At 45.5% G+C, this 22,683-nt stretch overlaps 2 protein-coding genes across 4 annotated transcripts in view; both read left to right on the plus strand.

Annotated features, from left to right (window-relative positions):
- The window catches only part of LOC137425091 (uncharacterized), an 891,893-nt gene that overhangs the window by 281,444 nt on the left and 587,766 nt on the right, over positions 1-22,683 (plus strand). The window lies entirely within an intron of this gene.
- ACCS (1-aminocyclopropane-1-carboxylate synthase homolog (inactive)) overlaps positions 1-22,683 on the plus strand; it is a 96,786-nt gene that overhangs the window by 30,620 nt on the left and 43,483 nt on the right. For all 3 annotated transcript variants that reach the window (XM_078772952.1, XM_078772958.1, XM_078772964.1), the window contains exons 7-10: positions 8,949-9,026; positions 9,123-9,223; positions 17,870-17,959; positions 18,293-18,338. In XM_078772952.1, coding sequence (XP_078629078.1) covers positions 8,949-9,026; positions 9,123-9,223; positions 17,870-17,959; positions 18,293-18,338 — 315 coding nt within the window. The remainder of the gene's footprint in view (positions 1-8,948; positions 9,027-9,122; positions 9,224-17,869; positions 17,960-18,292; positions 18,339-22,683) is intronic.

A 22,683-nucleotide genomic window follows, 5' to 3' on the forward strand; every position in this document is an offset into this window, starting at 1 on the left:
ACAAAGTAGAGGAGAATCACCTGCTTGAAATGTAATTATTTCTAATAACTTGGAAAAGGTGCCGATAATATTGTCGGACATTTTAGGATTTCTGTGTGGAATAATCTAAGATTTCATTTTTTTTTTTCATCTTTTTTTTGTTTTGTTCCACTGCAAACTAAAATACATATGTGGATACCCCCGAAAAAATTCATTTCAACAATTTTCTGGAAGAAACAGTGCATTATTTAAAAAAAAAAAAAAAACTGCAAGGGTTCCAGTATTTTTGGCCACGACTGTATCTATGGCAACTTTTGGGGGGAGGGTGGATTTTGCAAGTACAGTGCTCTCTGCATGACATTTTATAATGCCATGTCAGTAGCAGCCTTTTGCTTGCCTATTCCCTGGCCTCTACTGTGCTGAATGTTTGTATGCAGCGTGCACATTTGTAGAGCATTTATTTTCTACTACTACTCTCCCCCTGCCTCCATTTCCCAGTGACATGTTGATTCATAGCTGTTCGCTAGTTTTCACTTGATATATGTTTTGTGGTCGGCATAATATCAAATGAGTTCCTGAGAATTAAACTGGGCTAACACATCCAGGGCCAAATGGACTGTGGTGCACTGAAATAATCCTTCAAAGTCAGTACAGCTTTATGACAGACCCCCCAATCATTCTTCACCATTAAGACATGGGCCCAAAAACGATTTTATATATATATATATATATATATATATATATATATATATATATATATATATATATATATATATATATATATATATATATATATATATATATATATATATTAGGGGGTCACTAGTAAATGTGGGCGGAAATTTTTAAAGATGGATTTTTTCAGTCTCACACGGTAGTATTATTCCACTTTGTGTAAAAACTAAGTCGAAGAAATTTGGTCCTGATTAGCCATCATTTGGAGGTCGCCCATTCAACTTTAAATAATGTCCGTTTGTTCACTTCACTTTCCACTTCTTGGAAATAAACCAAATAACCATTTTCCTTTATTTCATGATTTCGGGTGTTTCTTGCTTCCTAGTATTCCATTAGACGTTACCCCTTTTAGTGTTGGGAGGATGCCGCCGTCCCGAACAACCAAGTAAGCTTCGCCGTCGTATAATAATATTTTAACCAAATACCATAATGTATGTAGGACATTGAAAAAACGCAAATTGCACGAAAACATAATATTTATGGTAAAAATGTAAAAAATAATTTCACGAGGTAATACATTCAAAAAATGGCAAAGTAACAAAAGTAGAACTTTGGAAAAACGCAAATAATACGAATATCGATGCTCATTCGCTGATACTTCCTTCACATCTTCATCAATGCTGATTTATTCGGAGCTGGGTGTCGCTTTCTGTGCTCGGTGACAACTTGGATGAGGAACTGGAACTGTTCCTCTTTCAATGTCAACTTTCCATTCAGCTCCTGTACCAGAGCCACAGCCCATTTGGCTGTCGTTCACCACCGCAAGTTTGGAGACCAGAGCCCGAGATTGCACGTAGTCAGGGTTTGACGTCCATGAACTGGGATGGTAGAGTAGGAAGTCTTTTGACAATTGAAGTTTTGAGAAGAATCCACGGGTGTTCTTCGTGACCAATTGTACTCGTCCCTTGCTATCGTTGAGGAATGTAGCTTCCGAAATACGAGGACGTCTTGGTGGCCTGTCAGGGGCTTCCTCGTCCAATGCTTTGACCATGTTGCACTACATTTCCATCAATCCTCATCAAAAAATGCTAGACCCACTGCCTCTTCCGAAAGGTACCATAGGGTATGTCTGTATAGTATGTCTGTGCAGCTAGCTTCTTCATAGTAGCATCAGACATCTTGTCTGAATATCGAAAGAGTGTCCATCAATTCCCAATTGTTCAGTGGTGCTTCGATGGATTGGGAAGCTGTTGTCCACACCTTCATGTACACAAGAATGGAAAAGAGTGAGATTTCGTTTCCGCATACCTCAGTGTTTGGCATTTGGAACTGGTTACGGAAGAGCCAGATCTTGATGGCCTAGAGCACCTAGCCATCCATCGAGCCCGGTGCATGGCATCAGGGGCACGGAACTTGATGCCCTTGTGTGGAATTCCACCGAGGAAGATGACGGAAAGATTAAGTAATTCCTGATAGTCATCACGCACTTGATGAGCCTGTGACTTAGCAAACTCAATGAGTTCCATTCTGAATTCAGAAATTGTGGCTTTGGTGACCACATCTGTGTCCGCTGTTTGTAATTGTCGCTGGTCAATGAAGAGCCATTGACTACGGAAGCGCTTGAAGAGTAGAACCTCAGGACCAGTTGATGCTGTCCCCATGGTTGCTTCAAACGCTGCTCCTAGCACCAATTCTAGGACGTGGTGTCTGCACGCAAAGTGCATGAGGTCTCTAAGTTTTTCCTCTTGAAGAACAAGAGTTCCCCCATGGTGTCCTGTGTTTGTCGCAGTGGTGTTGAAACACATGGCTTTGATGCGATCAGTCACTCTCCATTCATTTAGGCATTCTGTGATGGCATTTGCATTTGTGATGGCATTTGCGCAGTACCTGACGAAAGCTTTGGCACCCTGAGGAGCTGTTCTGTTCCGGAGCCAGATATAAGAATAGGAAGCCAGTCAACATGTTCCCGTGACATCAGACCTTGCATGAGTTTCCCGTCCCAGTGAACATTTAACAGACCCTCCACTTGTAACTCCGTCTTCAACTGCTGAGCCATCTGGATGCGGAAGTTTTCACGCTGACAACGGACCCATGATTGATGTTGTACTCGCTGGCGTCATGACCAAAGCTGGTAGCTGCCTCGGCCAGCAGATACATGGCCTTGACGAGAGGTGTGTACGATCAAGTGCTGCCGCCAATTCTGGTGTCATGATGTTCTTCGTCATTTTTCGTTTTGGTGTGAACGATCCACCACATGCTCCTTGTTCTTCTTGCCTCTTGGCTGTCATCTGCGCTTGAAGACGACTAAAACCGCTACCTCAGATACTGCCTTCATTTCATCTGCTGATTGCTTTCTTCGTTTCTCCTCTTCCTCCCGCTGTCGATTACAATATTCGGCTTAGCGTTGATAGGTCTTGTCCAGACCTGTCATTGAGCCGGGACGTCCTCTGTGACGCTGCTGCTTGGAGGAACTCCCAATCCTCTCGGCACTTGATCAGTTTCTCAGCGTCAGCGTGGGCGATGTCAAAGAGATGATCTAAACGTTCAACAAATTCTTTTTCCTTCGTCTTGTGTGAATCACTTGTCCTTGAAGCGTGTTTCTTGCGGCCTTTCCACTCCTCAAACTTTTTCTAGTTTGCTCATACAATGTTGCTCGAGCCTGTTTGGAATATGAGCTTTATCCCAGAAAACCATCACTGCTCAACAAGACTCCCTCAATGCGTCCCGGACTGTCAGTTTCTTTTCATGGTGAAGGTAGAAGAAATGCCCGAATGCTTGCCTATATGAGGGAAGCTTGCATCCCTTCACCTCATCCACCGTTGTTCCTGGCAAGTATACCTGTTTGCGGGTATCCATCTGTAGAAAGATTAAGTAGAATATGATTTCTATACAAGACCAATCTCTGCGAAATCTGGGACATGACTGGCGTGTTGCAATTTTTTTTTAATTTTTTTTTGTGCATAGAATTTTTTTTTTTTTTTTGGAAGGAGGAATGATATTAAAAGAACCGCGTTTTGATGTGGTTTACGGAGTTGAAAGGAGAACAATTGAGAAGAAGAACGGACGCTGGATGAGGAAAAATGATTAGGCTTAGGGAAATGGATGACTGGAAAAACTGAAGAAGAAGCCCGCAGAGACGTCGATAATTTTATACGTGTAGAATTGTAGAATTTATATGTTCTATATATGTAGAATTGTCGAACATATGTTCATCGGTCATTCATTCGTATTTATAAAAAATATGGACAAATAATTATCGTTTTATTTAAATTTTAAAAAATCTGATTGGAATACAAAAATCTGATTTTTAAATAAATAAAAATAACAAAAAAAACAACTTTGGACCCCGGGGGTGACCTTTTAAAGTTATTCAATCTAAATGATTTTTCAGTCACGAAGTTTTTACTACTAATCGAATAGATTCCCAGAGTGAGAGTATGAAATATCCAAACTTTACATTTTAGTGACACCCCAATATATATATACAGTCATGTGAAAAAGTAAGTACACCCCATGTAAAGTTTTGACTTTTTCAACATACAGCTATTAGATCTTCATTTCAACAATATTGATAGATAAAGGTGATATAATGTAACAAATATCATGAAACATTTACATTTTGTAGTCCATTGTACAATTTAAATAAACGTAAATGCAAATTTCGCATGTGGAAAAAGTAAGTACACCCCTCCATTTATCACTACTTCAAATACCTAAAATTAGAATCGGGTGCACCAGCTCAGGTGCAAATGATTAGAACATCGTTAGAGAGGATCTTGGAGGAACCTGTCTTATTTAAACCTCAGATATTTCGTTTGGTTTGCTCTTTGTTGTTGAAGTGTGCGGCATCACCATACCTAGATCAAAAGAGCTCTTTGAGGCCTTCAGAAAGAAGGTTATAGATGCCTACGAGTCTGGGAAGGGATTTAAAAAGATCTCCAAACAATTTTAAATCAATCATTCGACTGTCCGGAAGATCAAATACAAGTGGAGAAGATTCCAAACAACTGCCAACTTGGTCAGGCCAGGCCGCCCCAGCAAGTTCAGCATGAGAGCAGACCGCAAGATGCTGAAAGGTCTCAAAGAACCCCAGAATGTCATCACGGGACTTACATGTAGCTCTTGCCACTGTTGTCAAAGTGCACGAGTCTACCATTAGAAAGAGGCTGCACAAATTTAATCTGCATGGGAGGTGTGCCAGGAGGAAACCTTTGCTGTCCAGAAAGAACATCAGGGCAAGACTAAAGTTTGCCAATGAACACCTAGGCAAAGACCAGCACTTCTGGAACAATGTGCTCTGGACAGATGAGTCAAAGGTAGAGCTATTTGGCCACTACCAGAAGACATGTTTGGTGAAAACCAAAGACAGAATTTGACCACAAGAACCTGATACCAACTGTAAAGCATGGTGGTGGAAATATTATGGTTTGGGGCAGCTTTGCTGCATCAGGGCCTGGGCAGCTCACCATCATAGAATCCACTATGAATTCTTCATTGTACCAGAGGGTGCTTGAGGATAATGTGAGGCCATCTGTCGGAAAGTTGAAGCTCAACCGAAGGTGGACCTTGCAACATGACAATGACCCTAAACATACCAGTAAATCCACCAAGGAATGGCTGAAAAGAAAGAAATGGAGGGTTCTGGAATGGCCAAGTCAATGCCCGGATCTAAATCCCATCGAGATGTTGTGGGGGAATTTGAAACGAGCTGTGCATGCAGGAATCCCCTCAAACATCGCACAGCTGAAAATTCTGCATGGAGGAGTGGGCAAAAATTTCTCCCAGTCGATGTCAGAGACTGGCAGACGGTTATAAAAAACGCCTACTTGACGTTGTTTCTGCCAAAGGGGGCAATACCACCTATTAGAGCCAAGGGTGTACTTACATTTTGCACATGTGAAATTTGCATTTATGTTTATTTAAATTATACAATGGATTACAAAATGTAAATGTTTCATATTTGTTATATCACCTTCATCTGTCAATATTGTTGAAATGAAGATCAAATAGCTGTATGTTGAAATCGGTTGAAAAAGTCAAAACTTTACATGGGGTGTACTTACTTTTTCATGTGACTGTATGTACGTTTCTGATACTGGACGGAACCTGAATTTTGAACTCTGAACTATCTTTATATATATATATTTATTTATATATATATATATATATATATATATATATATATATATATATATAATATATTGTTACGGACGCGGTTTAGATGTTACTTTGGGCCGAGCGGATGGTCCACCGCGACCGTTACAGGATCCCCGATTGGCCCGACTCCCCCAACGTTGACCAGATCGCACCACAGATATTCAATTTGGAAACCTCTAAAGCGACCGAAAGAGAAGGAAGAGAGAAGAAGACAGAGTACGGAGGAATAACAGGATTTATTATACACACAAGCAAAAAGAAGGAGCGATCAAAATTATTTACAAGCAATGGATGGAAGAAGCAGTCACACAGTGCATCGTTAGCTTATACTAGTCAATTTACTTAACCCCAGGACAACGATTAGGACAGACGACGTTCACACTTACACGGGGGATATTGCAGGCAGGTATGGCTTGAGGATGGATGGTTGTTTTTGGGAGGCAATGGAGGGTCCAGGGTGGATTGCTGCCTGGCGCGTCCTTTTCGTGGCCTGCGGCCCCTTAGCTGCCCCTTAGCTGCAGCGCAGCTGGTCGCACGATGTCTCGCACACACCTGCTCGTTCAGGCGTTTTCCTTCTCCCCAGCAACAACGAGGGACAGCAAGCAAGATGACGGGGTCAGAGCAAGAGCACGGGCAAGAGGAGCAAGAGCAAGCCAGTGGAGTGCGTCCCGCGGCGACTTATATTGGTTTTCTCACCGAACCTTCGCGCACTTTCTCGGGGGTTCCCGCTCCGCCCTCTCTTAGCCAAACCCCTTGTTCTGGGTTGGATGAGCGGGGCCGACTTACTCCTCCCCCCTATGACGAGGGGGGGCGACCCGTCTTCTCTAGCCACTCCCCTTGTTCGTAATGGCCACAAATGGCGAAAACCGGTCAGCAGCTGCAGGTACTGCGCCGTCACGTTGCACAGCAGTTCAGTACTGCAATAAACGTTTGCTGTGAAAGCTCAAGTGGGGGAATCCCTGGCACTTGGGCTGCCATGGATCATCGGAGGGGCCTACGCTTTATTTCGTTTGATGCAATGCAGTCAATCTAGTGGGAAACACATATTTAGCCTACATAGAATAAGGAAATAAACTATTTAAAAAGATATATCGTGGCCTGTGTGTAAGTTTCATGGAATTAACTAGGAGGACGGCTGCGACCATTATTTACATTACGAGGGTGTTACACACAACAAAACCGTTACACTTCTCAAATTCGTTACAATATATTATATATATATATATATATATATATATATATATATTATATATATATCAATATATATTGTAACGGTTTTGAGAAGTGTAACGGTTTTTTTGAGAAGTGTAACGGTTTTTGAGGAAGTGTAACGGTTTTTGAGGAAGTGTAACGAATGTGAAAACGTTACAATGTGAACGTTACAAAAGAATGGTAACACCCTGTTAATGTAAATAATGGTCGCAGCCGTCCTCCTAGTTAATTCCATGAAACTTACACGCAGGTCACGATATATCTTTTTAAATAGTGTATTTCCTTATTCTATGTAGGCTAAATATGTGTTTCCCACTAGATTGACTTTGCATTGTATCAAACAAAATAAGCATAGGCCCTTGCAATTTCCCCAAACATCTCCGCTCTCCAAAGTTCCTTTAAAAAGGGTGCGAGTTGTGTTCAATCCCGCAAGCCGCCATTGCCCATGTGCTAACCTCGGAGAAGAAAGGCATGTCTCCACCTCGTCATAGAGGGGAGGAGTGAGCCAGAGGGTCGCATGTCCAATCAGCACCGCGGTGAGCGACCCGGTAGGCGTGCCCTCGCAGCCGGCGGCTTGATTCCGCCCCGAGTTATAAAAGCAACTGTAAGGGACTGCTTTACGAGATGACCTGGGAGATGAGCGAAGAGGCGGGACCAAGAGGAGCGGTGAGATGCGAAACGCTCCAAGCCAAAGAGGAGAGGTACTCGGAAAGGGAACCAGCTTTGGAGAGACGCGCTGAAAGGAGGGAGACGGCTCCACCAGAAGGAGAGGAGCAGGTGTGCCGAGCCAGCGCGTGACGTCTACAGCAGCGGATACGCGACGGAGGGTTTTCCCGCCAGAACCGCGAGGAATTGAGAGCTGCTGCCTCCGACCTTGCCTCCCTCTCCAGCAATCCACCTCAAGCCCTACCTGCCTGCAATATCCCCTGTGTAAGTGTGAACGTCGTCTGTCCTACTCGTTGTCTTGGGGTTAAGTAAAATGAATAGTGTAAGTTAACGATTCGCTGTGTGACTGCTTCTTCCATCCATTGCTTGTGTGTGTATAATAAATCTGTTCTTCCTCCGTACTCTGTCTTCTTCTCTTTTCATTCTCTTTCGGTCGCTTTAGAGGTTTCCCGATTGAATATTTGTGGTGCGATCTGGTCAACGTCGGGTGGAATCGGGTTCTAATCGGGGAGTAACTGTTCGGACGCGGTAATACCAACCGCTCGGTAAAATAACATCTTTAACCGCGTCTGTAACAATATCAAGATGTCTCAAAGTTGTGGACTAATTCGGATGAAACTTAGTATAGTGGACAGGTTGTATGATAAGGAAGAATTGGTTCGATTTTGGTGAAGATCCAAATCTGGATCCAGATACGAGAATTATTTAATTCCTCGGTGATTCTTCACCATTTAGTGATGGGGCCAAAAATGATACATCGCACGATATTTCAAAAAGTTGTGGATTGATTATGAGGAAAACGAGGTGGATACGTTGGTTCGGCAACAAGAACAAGCCAATTAGATTTTGGGTCAGGTCCGGATCTGGGATACCAAACGTATACTGCTCAGCCTGGTGGAGGTATGCTCTCCACAGCATGCTGTTCGAGCTATTCTATGGGATTGTAAAAGGGGGCCTGAATTTTGAAACCCCCTTCCCCCCCCCCCCCCCCCCCCTCAAAATTTGTAACGTGATTTATTGACGAGTTGACCTTTCCATTGGCTTAAATATCGTGTATTGATTTTTGTTTTTAGTTGTTTTGTTTGCACTTGTACAGCGCTTCTATAAAATGGGAAAGCCATGTGGTCAAACATGAGATCCTGCTGCATTTACTCCAATGTGTATTTGCTGTTTATTCAATTTGTTCATACTTGTTTCCATTACGTGAGAACACGACTTTCATCCCATGAAAACAACCAGCGTTTCCGTCATTCCTGCAGGTGGGAGCCGGTGAGACTTACCCATTCCAGCTGACGGTGCCAAAGCTTGAGGCAGCCCTCGCCTCTGCTCAGGATAAGGTAGGACATCTTTGAATACTGTGAAGGGATTTGCTGTATATACTTTTTTCCCCAACTTGGCTCTTGATACTAACTGAGCATTGTCATGTGCTGCAGGAGATACATGTAAGGGGTTTGATACTTATCAACCCACACAATCCTCTTGGGGATATTTACCCAGCAGACGATTTGATGAGTTATCTGCAGTTTGCCAAGAGGTACGGTCAGATTTTAGTGTAATTGCTCTTGGTTGGTATAATATCCAGATTTATTTTTATTTTATTTTTTTATTATTTTTTTATTTTTATTTTTTAATCATTGTGGAGATTGCCTTTTTGAAGTAATTTTGGTGTGCAGCCCATTTGGTCATGCCAATTTTTGCAGGGAAATTAAGCTGATTGTGCTGTCACTTGAGTTGAACAAACGTATCCCTTATGAACAATTAAAATTGACTTTTTAGGTTTACTTCCATGAAATGGAGAGGAAACCTATTATTACTGCTGGTTTTTCTTATTATTCTTCTGCCCTATTTTGCACCTCCGAAAACTTCATAATTAATGTTCTCAGCAACTGCTGGTCGGATTGACAGGAAATTTTCATCAAATGATCGTCTCGGCTCCGAGAATTTTTTTATGCTAATTATGACGTCATAGGTCACGTGGTATGGGCACCATCTTGTAAAACAAATTCAACTTTTCCCCTCTATCTCCGAAACGCCTCAATGGAAAAATTTGAGGAATGGCTCATTCTAAAGAACTCTTCAACGGGAACAAAAGACGTGTATCGAGTATATTTAAAATGCTAACGTTAAGAGGTTAGAATTCTTCAAACAAAAATTTTCTCCCCCGAAAATGGGATTTTTTCCCCAGATGCTTAGTTAAAAAAAACTCAGAATGCAAAAATTTTCGAAGTCATACGTCACATGGTTCGGCCGCCATCTTGTTTTCCGTGAAAAAACACAAAAACCCCTTTTTCTCTGCAACGGCTGAACGGATCGAGCCCAAACTTGGCATGCATATTCGCATAACCATAAATAAATAAATAAACACCTTTAGAGGCCATTTTTCCCCGCAAAGCGGGGGTTGGCCTTTTTCGGGAACCGTGGTTGTTGTTTTTTGGTCCCCTTTTTGAAGCAATGTTTTACGGCCGGATGCCCTTCCTGACGCCAACCCTTTTTGCCGCCTTTAACGACAAACAGGGAATTACCAGTGAACTGGTACTCAATTTGCCGACCTCGGAAGGATGACAGGCTGAGTCAACCCCCCTGGCGTTAATTCAGCGATCGACCGAGATTCGAACCCAGGATCCTAGGATCCTAAGCCGGCACCCTAGCCGCTAGCCCAACACCAGGGTGTAGCCATGATGGCATAACCATGACGAACAAAAAAGTCAGCGAGCACGACGTCATCCGACATGGTTTCAGAGTTATGACGTTTTAAAGCTCAAACTAGAAATGGAATCACCTCCATAATTTGTGGAGATATCGAGTGGAATCTTTAAACAAATGTTCCTCATGGGGGTATGTTTCAACGTTACTCGAGACATTTTCATATGTCACATGGTTTGGCCGCAATAAATAATGGAAGTTATATTTTAAAAAGCTTGTAACTCTTGAACCACTGCATGGATCGACTTGAATTGTTAATGCAATGTAGCTCTCATCAGGCGGAACAAGGGTGCAAAATTTCAAGATGATTGGATGTACGGTCTCGAAGCTATAAGTCTTTATTGTTGAAAGAAGAAGAAACGCACCATTTTGTCATTCCAGGCCATGTCTGCCAGTGCTATTGCCATTTTAAGTTTTAATTTCCTTTAAACATTTTCTCAGCAATAATAGGGTCGATTGAGATCAAATTTTCATCATAGGAGGGACTCGATCTGTAAAATATTTTAATGGTAATTATGACCGCAGGTCACGTGGTTCTGCCGCCATATTGTTTTTCGTGAAAACACGAAAACCCCTTTTTCTCTGCAACGGCTGAACAGATCGAGGCCAAACTTTGCAAGCAGAATCGCATACCCATGACGAACAAAAAAGTCTGAGCACGACATCATCCGACACATGGTTTCAGAGTTATGACGTTTTTAAGCATGAACCTTTAAAACATAGCTCCTCCCTCATTTTTGATCCAATCGAGGAGAAAATTCACAGATATGTTCAGCATGTCAGTCTACTAAAATGTCATTTTAGAATTTGCGATAGGTCACGTGGTTTGGCAGATATCGTTAATTAAACGAAAATGTTTTTTAAAAATGGATATCTCTTGAATCGCTTTAATGATCGACGTGAAACTTCATACTATAGTATATGTCATGAAGATTAACAAGTGTGCAAAATTTCAAGATGATTGGATGTACGGTCTGGAAACGAAGTTGTTATTGCCTGAAGAAGAAGAACCACAACACTTTTTTTGACCAGGCCATGTGACATAACCACCTCACGAGCTAAGGGTAGCTCGAAATTAAATTGTCTTCGGATTTGGCAGTTGCTAGAGGGTGTTAACATTCGAATGCAACAAATCTGGGCAAATTCTGATGAATTTTCGTAAAACTACACAATATTGTCATTCACATTGGAAAATAACATTGTAAAACTCTCCGCCGCCTCGGCTTATTTCTCGCTCTGATGTTCATCCTGTCCTCAATTTTAAGGAGAAAGAGAGGTATCTACAAGCAATGGTGACCTTTATTTGGTGGAAATCCAATTGACAATGACGAAGTTATTCAAAATCTAACATTTTAAATGGATCGCATTTCCAAAGTGAAATCTTCCTCAGGTAAAATATCCATGCGTGCAGGCACACCTTACGGCGTCAATTTGGCTCCGATTTCAAATTGGATTTCGATGGTCGTGCCTCGGATGAGTTAACAAAATACCACAACAAGTTTGGTGACAATCATGAAAAATTTGACCAAGTTCGATCGATGGGATACTTCGTTATTACACTGACATACCGCACCGGCCACGGATGACGTCATGCCACGGGTGGCAGATATCGTTAATTAAACGAAAATATTTTTTTCTAATGGATTGGGGGGGGGGGGGGGTGGAGGGTGTGCGTGTGTGGGGGGGGGGGGGTGTGTATGTTGGTGGGGGGCAGGGGGAATGTGTGTGTGTGGGGTGGGGGGGGGGGGGTGGTGTGCGTTTGTCTGGATGTGTGTGTGTGGTGGGGGGGGGGGGGTTAGTGGGTGTGGGGGGAGGGGTGTGTGTGTTTGGGGTGGGGTGTGTGTGGGGAGGGGGGGTTGGGGTGTGTGTGGGGAGGGGGGCGGGGTTGGTGTGTGTGTGGGGAGGGGGGGTTGGTGTGTGTGTGGGGAGTGGGGGGGGTTGGTGTGTGTGTGTGGGGAGGGGGGGGGGTTGGTGTGTGTGTGGGGAGGGGGGGTTGGTGTGTGTGTGGGGAGGGGGGGTTGGTGTGTGTGTGTGTGTGGGGAGGGGGGGGGTTGGTGTGTGTGTGGGGAGGGGGGGTTGGTGTGTGTGTGGGGAGGGGGGGGTTGGTGTGTGTGTGTGGGGAGGGGGGGGGGTTGGTGTGTGTGTGTGGGGGGGGGGGGGGTTGTGTGTGTGTGTGGGGAGGGGGGGGTTGGTGTGTGTGTGTGTGGGGAGGGGGGGGGTTGGTGTGTGTGTGGGGAGGGGGGGGGTTGGTGTGTGTGTGGGGAGGGGGGGGGGGTTGGTGTGTGTGTGGGGAGGGGGGGGTTGGTGTGTGTGTGGGAGGGGGGGGGTTGGTGTGTGTGTGGGGAGGGGGGGGTTGGTGTGTGTGTGGGGAGGGGGGGGTTGGTGTGTGTGTGGGGAGGGGGGGGTTGGTGTGTGTGTGGGGAGGGGGGGGTTGGTGTGTGTGTGTGGGGAGGGGGGGGGTTGGTGTGTGTGTGTGGGGAGGGGGGGTTGGTGTGTGTGTGTGGGGAGGGGGGGGTTGGTGTGTGTGTGGGGAGGGGGGGGGTTGGTGTGTGTGTGGGGAGGGGGGGGTTGGTGTGTGTGTGGGGAGGGGGGGTTGGTGTGTGTGTGGGGAGGGGGGGGTTGGTGTGTGTGTGGGGAGGGGGGGGTTGGTGTGTGTGTGGGGAGGGGGGGGTTGGTGTGTGTGTGGGGAGGGGGGGGTTGGTGTGTGTGTGGGGAGGGGGGAGTTGGTGTGTGTGTGTGGGGAGGGGGGGTTGGTGTGTGTGTGTGGGGAGGGGGGGGTTGGTGTGTGTGTGTGGGGAGGGGGGGGTTGGTGTGTGTGTGTGGGGAGGGGGGGTTGGTGTGTGTGTGTGGGGAGGGGGGGGTTGGTGTGTGTGTGTGGGGAGGGGGGGTTGGTGTGTGTGTGTGGGGAGGGGGGGTTGGTGTGTGTGTGGGGAGGGGGGGGTTGGTGTGTGTGTGGGGAGGGGGGGGTGGTGTGTGTGTGTGGGGAGGGGGGGGTTGGTGTGTGTGTGTGGGGAGGGGGGGGTTGGTGTGTGGTGTGGGAGGGGGGGGTTGGTGTGTGTGTGGGGAGGGGGGGGTTGGTGTGTGTGTGGGGAGGGGGGGTTGGTGTGTGTGTGGGGAGGGGGGGTTGGTGTGTGTGTGGGGAGGGGGGGGTTGGTGTGTGTGTGGGGAGGGGGGGGTTGGTGTGTGTTTGGAGGGGTGTGGGGGTAGGGGGTGTGTGTGTGTGTCCAATGAAAGTGGGGTTGTATCAAAAGTGGGTGCGAGTAAACAGGTCATCACTGCCAGCAGTTTTAAAGTGGCAGTTCTAGTTTATTTTAATTCTGCTATTTTTGTTGATCATCTTCATTCTCCTGTTTTTGGTTCTACTGCCTCTAAACTTTACAAGACTGGCCAGTTCTACCAGAAGGGGGCAGGCATTGTCAAAGCATCCTATGAAGTCGCTCTCCTGGTGGCCAAAAACATGAAGGCGCATACCATTGCAGAGTCTCTCGTCATGCCAACGGCAAAGATCTTGGTCAGGCACGTGATTGGAGAGGAGGCGGGTGGCGAAGTTGGACAGTGTGTCTCTCTCGAACAACACTGTACAGCGCCGTATCGAGGAAATGTCAGGCGACATTGCTGACCAAGTGATTACGGGAGTGAGAGCCTCAAAGTTTGGTTTTGCAATCAAACTCGATGAATCGACGGACGTCACCAACTGCTGTCAACTACTTGGCTACGTTTGCTTCACACAGAATAATACTATGAAGACTGAGCTGCTGCTGAGCCAGGAGCTATCCAGTACAACGAAAGGAAAGGAAGTTTTCAACGTTTTGGACAATTTCTTCAAGCAGAATGAACTGGATTGGGGAAAGTTGGTCGGATGCACGACAGATGGGGCTCCGTCTATGCTCGGTCGAAAGTCAGGGTTTCAAGCCCATGTGAAAGCTGTGTCACCAAACGCCACCGGTGTCCATTGTTTCATACACAGATTCGCCCTTTCAACTAAGGTGCTCCCTCCGAATTTTTTATCATGCTTGAACCGAGTTATCAAAATCGTGAATTTCGTGAAAACATCCGCCCTGAATACTTGGCTGTTCAAACTGCTCTGTGAAGATCTCGGCTCCGACCACATCTGTCTCCTCTACCACACAGAGGTTCGCTGGCTCTCCCGAGGGAATACGACGAGGCGTCTCTTTGAACTGAGGGATGAACTCCTCGTATACTTCACGGAGAAAGAACACGATTTTCAAAAAGATCTGGAGGACGAGGAGTTTATCTCAAGGTTGGCCTACCTGTCGGACATTTTTGGGGTCTTCAACCACTTAAACCTGTCGTTCCAAGGGCCCAACTGCACAGTCTCAGACTTCATCTAGAAGCTGGGAGCGTTTGTCAGGAAGTTGGACCTCTGGATCAAGAACGTGGAGAGCAAACGCTACGGAATGTTCGAACTCCTGACTACCCTTGAGAGCGAGCCCAATGATGAATTTTCCCAAGAAATCGTCCGTCACCTCTCACTGCTCAAGACTGAGTTGATGCATTACGCCTACATCGCCAATCCGTTTTCCGTTGATCCAGGCGATCTGCCTGTCGGGACTGGGGAACAAGAGGAGCTCATAGATGTCCAGGCTGACGAGACAGCAAAGACGAAGCACAAGGAATGCTCTCCTATGAACTTCTGGGTGAGCATGGCCTCCTCGTACCTGACACTAGCCCGTCACGCTGTTCCCCAGCTACTGCTTTTCCCCTCTACGTGGGAGTGCAAGCAGGGGTTCTCAGCCATGCTGACCAAGTCAAAGAGCCGGAACCGTCTTGCTGCACCCGGGCATGATTTCCGATGTGCTGTGAGCAAAGTTATGCCCCGCATCGACCGGCTGGTGGAGAAGAAACAGATGCAGCCCTCGCATTAAATTGCGTTCTTTGTTGACAGTTAGTTCATTTGTGTGTTCTACTTGTGAATAAATTGACATCTTATCGAATTGAGTTTTTCTGGAACCAGGTGGTACGCGGCGACGGTACGGGACCTCCAAGTGGTACTCGATCAGAAAAAGGTTGGGAACCACTGATATAGGCTCATGGAAAAGTGTAGTGACAGGGGACAGACAAAAAGGAGTGTCCTGACAGTATCCTAGATGAGGTCAAAGAGGGCAGAGATAGCAGAGAGGGCAGAGAGGGCATGGAGCACAGGCAGTAAAAATCAGACAGACAACCAACCTTTGTGGTGTGAAAGCAACCTGTCATGTTGTCCTCTATGCAGGATATGGCAATAATGTTGACCTTTATATTAGACAGAAGTGGAGACTGGAAGAGATTATATATCTCATGTATTGTTATGGACATGGGTTTCAGGGTTTACCACGTGGGGGCTTCTCTGATTCCTCCAGAACTTCTGCCCTGAGGCTCCCAGCCATGGACAACTCTGCCGTCCAGTGGGTTGCTAGTCATCCACGAACGCCAATTGATACCGCAGAATCTGGCAGGGTCCTTGCTCTACGAGGAAATGTTACCTTACCAGTGGGTTGGCAATGTCATTTGGGGCATGTACCCTCGGTGCATACGTGTCTACTTAATCAGGTATGGTCAAGCAGAACAATAAAGTACATACCAACTAAATTATGGAGCCAATCGGTGGGGCAGAACTTCCTGGCTATCCACTATTACACACCTAATCGAGCAAATAGGAAATGAGATGAAACGGGCAGGTTGAAACAATCCGTTTACTAAAGAAGCAAATATTTACAGGGATAAATGACCAAAGAGACATTTATGTTAATCAGGAAGGCTTATACCCTTCTACAGTCTAAACAACTTGCATGAGACATGGTGCCAGCAGGACCATACTGAGGAAGCTCGAGAGAGAGAAGATGGTAGAGGTACAGATTGGGTAATGTTGTCGACCCTTTGACTCACTGGGGGGCACTGACCACAGACGTGTGCCAATCATGGTACAGGTAAGGAAGAGGAGGATTGGTTATACAAGCAAAAAGTGTAATGTGATGTAATTTCCACTTCTTCAACAATACCTTATTTCTCCAACTGCACTTTCTATGTTTTCTTTCCACCACCGTTTCTTTTCCAGCCTTCCTCCTCCCTGATGATCTTCATCACACTTCTTCACCAGTTTTCCTCATCCTATCTGTCTGTTTAAATTACTGTATTTATTTTTCTGTCTGCAGATCCACTCTCTAAATTTCTCCTTGACTTCCAGATGTTTGAGCTTCTGCAATTAAATAAAATATTAGTGTTGCTGATACGTGCTCCTCCCCAAACCCCGGTCACGGTGTACCTCCGAGCCCCGAGAGGAGTCACGGCAGAAAGATGTGTTATTCTGTAGGTCAAAGAGCAATGGTGAAACCACACCAATTGTTACCAACAAACAAGTATTGTATTAAGGTCACACAAGAATAACAGTACAATAACGATATTAATCAATTGTACAACCAATATATCATTCCTATGAGGGTACCATCAGTTTCGTACAATGTAACTCGCTGTGCTCCAAGTGAGCGAAAAGAACATTCCCAATGTCTTTGTCCCGGCTTCAATCCAAAGTCGATCCACGCTCCAGTGATCGTCAGAACGATGTATCGAGACCAGAATCCCACTCAGTTGACAATCACACTGCCAAAGATGGGCAAAGGTACCCTCAAGAGGCGACTGGGAAATCACACCTTCGGGTATGGACGTTCAACGTCTCCCAATCGGCGAACCGCAAATTCCCACTCAAAATCCACGTTACACACACGCACCAGGTTAACGTCTGGATGCAGTGAAATGGTTGAAGCGAGGTGAAGAGCCTAGAGCAATGCGAAATCTGGCGCGAGGCAAAACGGCCAACGGCCCGTACTCGAGACGTAACGGCACTCCACCGATTCTCTTCGGAATCAACCGCAAAACGTGACACGCAGGTTTATCTGTCACAGCGATAACTGTCGCAGGAATCCCTTTCCCAGGAAACCCAAAGTTCACTCGTGACTCCCGTTCGCCAGCATTTGCTCAATACCTCGAAGCAGCTCGGTTCCTCCGACCTTACTCGCTCCGCCTCTTCTTTTTCTCTCCTTCTTCCTCTTCCTCCTTTTCTTCATCCGGTTCCCGATCCGGTTTCCGGTTTCTTTTAAAACACTACCGTTTTTACCTTTTGAAAACAGTTATCTCCAATTCACTTAAACGATAACAATAATAGTACATGGGATCAAAAATGTTTACAGTGGATGAGAACCACAACAACGGAAGTGACAAATCCGTAACACTGATATAAATGTAAATTACTGGAGTTGCATTCGGGGGTGGAACATCAAGTAGCTCATTGAAATCGTTGAGTAATGACTTCCTAAATTTAATTCTGAAATTATTTCAAGGCTCCATGAAAACACAATTTGATGTTTTTCCAAAGTAAAGGGTGGTTTTACTTATTTGCTTTGTTTACTTATTTGCTTTGTTTATTTATTTATTTTGCTAAAAATGTTCATGTTGACCTTTTTGCTCCACGTTTGACACACAGGCACAAGTTGCACGTGATTATGGATGAGATTTACATGTTGACGATCTTCAAAGAAGGAGTAGAGTTCACCAGTGTCCTCAGCTTTGATTGGTGAGTGCGGTGACAACACTCAAAAGTCAATGCAAAAATCCCTTTCTCCTTTTGCTTGGCATTATCCACAGCAAAACTTCCCGATGTTCTCTGCATTATTTTCTTAATGTTTTTGTAATGACTTGGCACTGCCCATTCTGTTGGAGGTCTTCCTGGATGTAGAATTTGCTTTTTAAAAGCAATCGCATTCTTATAAAAGCATTCATTTCCACCCAGCGTCATTTCATCAAAACCAATTCTAATTCGATTTGTTTTAATTTCATTCTCATTCATTTAATACTTGAGTTGTGCAATTTTCTTCAAAGATTATTTGTGTGCCTTCTTGCCTTTCAGCTTGCCAGATCCTTCTCGCACTCACGTTATGTGGAGTCTCAGCAAGGTACTCACGCTTGTGGACCACTCTAGCTTTGACAGCATGCTAAAAAGTATTGTGTATATATATATATATATATATATATATATATATATATATATATATATATATATATACATATATATATATATACATATATATACATATATATATATATATATATATATATTGTAACGGATTTGAGAAGTGTAACGAATTTGGGAAAGTGTAACGAATGTGAAAAGTATGGTTTTGTTGTGTGTAACTGACCCTCGTAATGTAAAGAATGGTCGCAGCTCGTCCTCTTAGTTAATTCCATAAACCTACACACAGGACACGATATATCCTTTTAAATAGTTAGTCCCTTATTCTCTGTAGGCTAAGGATGTGTTTCCCACTACTTTGACTCTTCATTGCACCGAATTAAATAAGAGTAGGCCCTCCGACACCCCATGGCAGCTTCCAAGTGCCAGCTTTGCCACTTTGTTGCAATTGACACTTTAGGCACTTTGCTGCATTTTCATCTGCCGTCCACTTTGCAGCATTTGACTCCATTACGCACGAGGTAACGCCGAAGAAGAAAGGCGGGTCTCCACCTCGTCATAGAGGGGAGGAGTAAGTCGGCCCCGCTCATCCAACCCAGAACGAGGGGTTTGGCTTGAGAGGGCGGAGCGAGAAAGCTTGGGGGAGGTTCGCCAAGGGTGAAGGGCGGGGCCTATATAACCCGCTGCGGGACGCTCCCCAAGGAGATGAGCTTTTACAGAGATGGGTCCAGGAGATGCGCTGGAGACGAGCAGGTGTGACCGAGCCGCCGTGAGACATGCCGCGCAGCAGGAAAAGCGGACCCGGGCAACGCAAGGAGCGCACGAGGCAGCAGTACGGAGAAAGGAACTTCGCCCGCGCAGTTTGGGACCAAAGCTCGGCTTCTTGACGGCGGTGCCTTCTGGCCCGACCGTGCCCAGTACCCGCTGAACCTTCCTTGCCTCTAAAAGCCACCCATCTCCAAGCCATTCCTTCCGGCCTGCATTTCCCCGTGTAAGTGTGATCGTCCGTCTGTCTTTCACGTTGTCCTGGGGTTTATTAATTAAGCTTGTATAGGTAAGCTAATGATTTCACTGTTTCTGCTCCTTCCATTTTCTGTATATAACCTTGACTGCCCTCTTTGCTTTGGCTTGTGTAAATAATTAATAAAACCTGTTATTCCTCCGTACGTCTTCTTCTTCCTCTTTACATTCGGTCGCTTTAGAGGTTTCCAAATTGAATATCTGTGGCGCGATTTCGGCCAACGTCCAGGAATCGGGTTAGTCGGGGTAACTGTTAGGGCCGTGGGGCCTCCGCTCGGCAAACAACATCTTATCCGCGGTCCCGTAACTATATATATATATATATATATATATATATATGTGCAGTGTCTGTCTTGTCTGGTCACTGAACTACTCCCTCAAACTTTTGTGAAATTGTATCAAACTTCCGGCAGGTGAAACTATCCGGCAGATAATTGTATCAAATTGTATCACTCCTCTCCCGTGTTTGTGCGCTATGGGTTTAAAACAAACAAAAAAATTTTTTGACCTTGTATCTTCAACTTCATTTGTTTGTAAAAATGTAATATGTATATTAGATACATTTGTGCAAAATAAATGTTTGTTTTATGATTGGTTTAAATTGTGACAACACAGCAATTCAGGTACATTCTGTAGTGAAATTGTGCCTAAGTTTGAACCCAGGTGTTATGCGGCTTCTGTCCACTGCGCGGTAGCTATAAGAACTCGGACAGACAGCGCTACGATCATTCCTGTGACATTTATTGTGTGTAATGTTGTGCATAATTAGATGGTGCCTATCATTCCTTTCTTCCAGGCTTGCTTGTGCTAGTTTGCAAATCCATTACTGATTCCTATGAATGCTGAATATTGATGTTTCTTGTTGGTTTTCTTGCAGGTATTGCTAGAGATTGATTCAGAATTAAACTCACAATCTGAGACAATGTTGTAACTCTGGTTTTTACAACAATTAATTCTGAATACCGGCTTCGAATACCGGGTATACCGGCTTCGGGTAGTTCTCGTTATCTTCTCACGATAGTTGACGAGTTCTCCAGATTCCCTTTTGCCTTTCCATGCGGCGATATGTCCGCTGCAATGGTTATCCGGTGTCTGCAGTACTTGTTTTCTATGTTTGGGAATCCGGCCTACATGCACACCGATCGAGGAGCGGTATTTTTGTCCCAGGGTGTGAGAACCTTCTTGCTCCAGCGTAATATCGCTTCTAGCTATACTACTACGTATAGGCCACAGGCGAACGGACAGGTGGAACGATTTAATGGCATTATATGGAAAGCCATTATTCTGGGCCTTCAGTCCCGTGGACTAGGACTGGACCGATGGGCCTGGGACCTGGGGTCTTTACTGTGCACTAAGTGGTACTAAGCTCACCTGGGTGGTACTAAGCTCGATCAGGACTTTACTGTGCACCGCTACTAATGAAACTCCCCATGACCGTATGTTTCGTTACTCGTGTCGTTCTGGCGGTATCCGTCCTTTGCCGGGCTGGCTTGCTGAGCCCGGCCCGGCTTTCCTCAAACGCGCGGTTCGTTCAAGTAAATATGACCCGCTCGTTGACAAGGTTCATATCCTCCAAGCCAACCCTGAGCACGCTCGAGTGCTGCTGCCAAATGGATGTGAGTCTTCAGTCCTGGTGCGTCATCTTGCCCCATGCGGGGATGCTGTTGAGCCGGACCTCGGCCTGGTTAATCCGTCGATGGGGAATCTACCGTCAACCCCACCACCACACGCGCCCGATCCGGATGGCCTTGTGGAGCCACCGCCATCACCTGAGTTAGGCGGTTATTCCGACGTGGGGGAATTTGGCCTCGTGGTTGAAGCTCCTGACACCGATCGGACGCGCGCCGGAAGAGAAATTCGCCGCCCTGATCGCTATGGCTGGGACTGACATGGACTGCTGCTAACTGATGTTTATATGCTGCTATGGCTTGCTAGCTTGGTTTCCACCACTAGGGGTAGTGTAGTTTTAATGCCGGGGAGAATGTAGTGAAATTGTGCCCAAGTTTGAACCCAGGTGTTATGCGGCTTCTGTCCACTGCGCGGCAGTTATAAGAATTCAGACAGACAGTGCTACGATCATTCCTGTGACATTTGTTGTGTAAGATTGTGTGTAATGTTGTGCAAAATTAGATGGTGCATATCATTCCTTTGTTCCAGGCTTGCTTGTGCTAGTTTGCAAAGTCATTACTGATTCCTATGAATGCTGAATATTGATATGTTGCTAGTTGGTTTTCTTACAGGTATTGCTCGAGATCGATTCAGAATTAAACTCACAATCTGAGACGTGTGTGTGTGTGTGTGTGTGTGTGTGTGTGTGTGTGTGTGTGTGTGTGTGTGTGTGTGTGTGTGTGTGTGTGTGTGTGTGTGTGTGTGTGTGTGTGTGTGTGTGTGTGTACGTACCCGTATTTGCTCGTCGAACATCTCATTTCAAAATCACGGGCATTAATATGGAGTTGGTCCACCTTGCTGCTATAACAGAATAACCTCCACTTTTCTGGGAAGTCTTTCCACGAGATGTTGGAACATTGCTACGGGGATTTGCTTCCATTCAGCCACAAGTGCATTAATGAGGTCGGGTCCTGATGTTGGGTGATTAGGCCTGGCTTGCAGTCGGCGTTCCAATTCATCCCAAAGGTGTTCGATGGGGTTGAGGTCAAGGCTCTGTGCAGATCAGTCAAGTTCTACCACACCGATCTCAACAAACCATTTCTGTATTGACTTCGCTTTTGCATGGGGGCATGGTCATGCTGAAACAGGAAAGGGCCTTCCCCAAACTGTTGCCACAAAGTTGGAAGCACACAATCATCGAGAATGTCATTGTATGCTGTAGGGTTAAGATTTCCCTTCACTGGAACTAAGTGGCTGAGCCCGAACCATGAAAAACAGCTGAGACCATTATTCCCCTTCCAATAAACTTTACAGTTGGCACTATGCATTCCGGCAGGTCGCGTTCTCTTGGCATCTGCCAAACCCAGATTCTTCAGTCGGACTGCCAGATGGTGAAGTGTGATTAATCACTCCAGAGAACGCTTTTCCACTGCTCCAGAGTCCAATGGCGGCGAGCTTTACACCACTCCAGCCGACACTTGGCATTGGGCATGGTGATCTTTGGCTTGTGTGTGGCTGCTCGGTCATGGAAACCCATTTTGTGAAGCTTCCGACGAGCAGTTGTTGTGCTGACGTTGCTTCCAGTGGCAGTTTGGAACTCGGTGAGTGTTGCAACTGAGGACAGACGACTTTTATGCACTACGTGCTTCAGCACTCTGTGGTCCCGTTCTGTGAACTTGAGGCCTGCCACTTTGCAGCTG

Source organism: Myxine glutinosa, chromosome 1 (genome assembly GCF_964187855.1).
Source record: "Myxine glutinosa chromosome 1, kmMyxGlut1.1, whole genome shotgun sequence".
Taxonomy (NCBI): domain Eukaryota; kingdom Metazoa; phylum Chordata; class Myxini; order Myxiniformes; family Myxinidae; genus Myxine; species Myxine glutinosa.